This window comes from Neomonachus schauinslandi, chromosome 8, assembly GCF_002201575.2.
Source record: "Neomonachus schauinslandi chromosome 8, ASM220157v2, whole genome shotgun sequence".
Classification (NCBI taxonomy): domain Eukaryota; kingdom Metazoa; phylum Chordata; class Mammalia; order Carnivora; family Phocidae; genus Neomonachus; species Neomonachus schauinslandi.
This window is the reverse complement of record NC_058410.1, coordinates 6,372,190-6,375,852: the sequence shown is the minus strand read 5'-3', so window position 1 is coordinate 6,375,852 and position 3,663 is coordinate 6,372,190. Positions and strand designations below refer to the sequence as shown.

General features: G+C 46.5%; 1 protein-coding gene across 1 annotated transcript in view; it reads right to left on the bottom strand.

Moving 5' to 3' along the window:
* PRKN (parkin RBR E3 ubiquitin protein ligase) overlaps positions 1-2,590 on the bottom strand; it is a 1,046,212-nt gene extending 1,043,622 nt beyond the window's left edge. The window contains exon 1 of the mRNA XM_021693212.1: positions 2,414-2,590. Coding sequence (XP_021548887.1) covers positions 2,414-2,590 — 177 coding nt within the window. The remainder of the gene's footprint in view (positions 1-2,413) is intronic.
* Positions 2,591-3,663: the final 1,073 nt, after the last annotated feature.

Genomic DNA, 3,663 nt, shown 5'->3' with positions numbered 1-3,663 from the left:
CAACCCTGGACTGGAGTCATCACTATGGTCATCAAGTCCAAAGGCTCTTTTCTTCTCATCCTCCCCCATCTTTTCATAGCGGGTATACTTCTTTACCAGTAATTTCCTTTTCCAAAATATCCTCCAATGCATCAGTTGGATGGATGATGCCTCCTTTACTGGCTTCTCCCCTCGCTGCCTAAAAGACCTGCTCATGCCTCTCTGTCCTCTGCCCCTTCAGCAGTCACATCTAACCCAATAGCTGTAATATTTAGCTCTAGGTAGCTCGTCCTTAAATATAAAGTGAGCCCCGAAGCGTCACAGCTAAGTTCTCAAACGCCTGCTAGACATCCCCATATATATTTCCCTTGGCATCCACTTATCATGCAGGTTAAGTTCCTCATCCTTCCTACAACCAGACTGGATCTCCAGACTCCCATTTCCCTCGACAGCACCCTATTTCCATGCATGAAACCTCTGCAAGATACAGCTCTAAGCTCCCTTCCTGCCAGTCTTCAACATCTCTTCTAGCTTCTAGAACAGGGACCCATGCTTTCCAGAAAGCACACTCCATGCTCATTCTCCATCTATGGAATCCTACTCCAGTTTCAATTCATGCACAAAGTCTTGGTGACTTCTACTCAGATGTGTTTTCTCCACCTTTAGAATCTTGTAATACTTACGTTTCAGTTTCCATATGGTGCTTCTCATGTTTGACATTCTTACGTTGGACCACATGAAATTGCTGATAGTTTTATGCCATATGGTTCAACCTAATACTTCTGTTGCTTTTAGGGGCCCTAAATAAAGAGTCACCACAAAAGTAGGAATGAATTTCGCCTTTCTTTGTGAGCCCCTGGGAAGCCCAGAACATTGGAAGTGTGTGTCAAAAGAAAAAGAATCTAAATCAATATATATCTTACACATACATGTTTCTCAAATGAATCATCTATAGCAATTAGTTTAACCTATCAGCTTGAACAGTAAAGGTGAAGAGCTTTAGAACCTGAAACTTCAAAACTCCTGGTAACATAAAATATTTTGGTTCAAGGAGCTGTTTTAAAATCATTTATTTGTGAAGGGAACATTCTTGGATTTAGAGGTTGGCAGGTACAGTAAGAAGCTTTTTAGTTGACTGAAATAAAAAAAAAAAAAGGCGAAACACTTTTTAGCACAGGCACTTCCCTTATAAAAACAAACTGCCTAAAAGCAAAGCACAGCAGTTTGTGCTCAATCAGCACGTGCCTCCAGCCATCAGCAAAGACACGGTGGAGCAGGAGGGGGACGATTTGCATTTCTACAGCTTCCTTTGTATACCCAAATTTCGAAAGCATTTTGCGATGTAGCAGTAAATATCAACAGAAGACAATGATAGGATGTCAATACCAGAAGGGGTTTCCATGTAGCCCGACCCAGCAGCCCCGCTGTGCACAGCAGCAGCCCCCACAAAGCCATAAACAGGAGTGCAATTAATCGGCACTGGTTAAGGAAGGGGGAACGCGTGTTTGAGGGGTCCCTCAGCATCACCTGTTCCACCCACAGAAAGCATTCCGTCTTTCACGCTTTCACAAAGAAGGACTTCAATCCCCGTTCAACAGTATTTGCTGACCTCCCCCAACAAATGACAGGTCTCCACCTCCAGGTGAGGGCGCTGTGCATCACTTCCTTCACCAGTTCTCCCCTTCTTGCTACAGAAATCACCCTTGGCAATGAAACACCCAGATGAAAGGCCAGGAGGCTTGGACAGCCTTAGGAGCAGTGTGGTGCTATAGGAGAGGACAGGCGCTGCTCACTCTCTGACATTTCGGGGGCCTGTTCTAAGGACAATTTTACTGAGGCGTGGCGAAAATAAGCACAAAGGTGGACTTTTGCTACGCTTCCGTTTTCCCTGGCGACCGGCCCGGAAACTGGGGTTTGGATGGTCTGTTGTGGACGGGCCCTGAGCCCGCGACCTTCTCGAGCGAGCCCCGGAGGCAGACTTGCGACTATCCTCCAGGGGTCACAATTGGGTTACAAATTCCTCACAGCACAGTGACTGAGCAGCCTGATTTGGAACCATTTATTCGAATCCTTCTTCATTAAGATTCAAATGGAATAAGTAAGGTAGAAATTGAACAGACACAGAAATTGTGCCTTGCTGCTCCTGTAGTCAGTAAACATTTATTCACTAAGCCCAGTCTGTGTGTTCTCTCTCGCTCTCTCTCTCTCTCTCCCTCCCTCACTCACAGTTGTTCTTCCAGTCCTTCCTGCTTGCTGTTTTAATGCATAATTAAGAAGGTCAGAATTAATGAAGTGGTGTGGAATAAAGTTCAAGGAATCCCCAGGCACTATTTATTCTATTAGATCTCAGGCATGAATGTCAGCCTGGCTGAGTAAGCAGCATAAGCAATGCGGCTGGCTGCATCCCAGGAACAATCCACCGAGGGAGACTCACCTGCACTGTCAAGTCATTCCGAAGCTCCTTCCCAGCGAAAATCACACGCAACTGGTCAGCTGGAACCCCCTGTCGCTTAGCAACCACCTCCTTTAGCTGGAAGATGCTGGTATTGGAATCGACCTCCACTGGGAAACCATGGCTGGAGTTGAACCTGACAAACACTGACCAAGACATTGGGAGAGAGGGAAGAAAAGTGAGTATTACTCAAAGCTCTGACAGGGCAATAGCAACACTTTTGAACCAAGTTACCACTCGCCCGCCATTCAATGAATGACATACATTTTCTTTCACTTATAACATAAAACTGAATGCAATGGAGCAACGTTTGAAGAAAAACAGAGTTTCCCTGTGGGATTTCCTTTTCATACATTAGTCAGTGACCCTCAAACACAATCGCATGCTCCCTTTGACACCTGTCCTGGGAAACAAAGGGCTCAGGCAGAACACTTGGTAGATTGGAACTGTGAGACTCCAAGGAGTTTATGGAAGAGATTCAGCTCCAGCAGCTTGTATGAATGCCCACTCCCTCCATGGTGCCCCTCTTCATAAATATCGGAGGCGTTATGTTTGCACTCACGGTATAGCGATAGAAACCATTCAAGCTGCATTACCGACTAGAGTGAAGACCCACCCGAGCCCTGGACATTGGGTGACCCTGCCAAAAGGCTCCACTAGATCTTATGGTGATACTTATTGCCCTTTCTTTTGAAACTACGGACACCATCTTTCTTATTGGAGCCGCTACCCCCCTCACAACCAAGGCTGGGAGCTGCCGTCTTTGCAGCCTTCTCAACATGGCCGACTGCCATTCTGACTTGTCAATGTCGCCCACACAGGTCCTTTCCTGCCCATGCTTTCTGTCATTACTTCAGTCAATCTCTTTTTAACTTCTTGCACTAGCCTCCCAACTGGAGTCGTGATACACTCTCTTCACTTCCAAAATGTCCTGCACCGTTCTGCAGAGTCAGCCTTATCAATCCAGAGCTCTGATCATGGCATAGCCCTCGAATCCTTTAAAGTGTCACCATGTCTGCTGGGGAGAAAAACCCAAGGCCCCTCTCATCTGACACAAACCTATATCCCAGCAGCTTCTCCATCAGTCCCCACATGCGCACTGCTACACTGAATGCTCCCAGAACACTTCTGCACCCATGTCTTCTTCCTCTCTGCCTGTTGAAAGCCTGTTCACCACATGATCTGTCTCAGACATCCCTCCTCCAAGAGGCCTCTCACTATCAGCCCAGTCA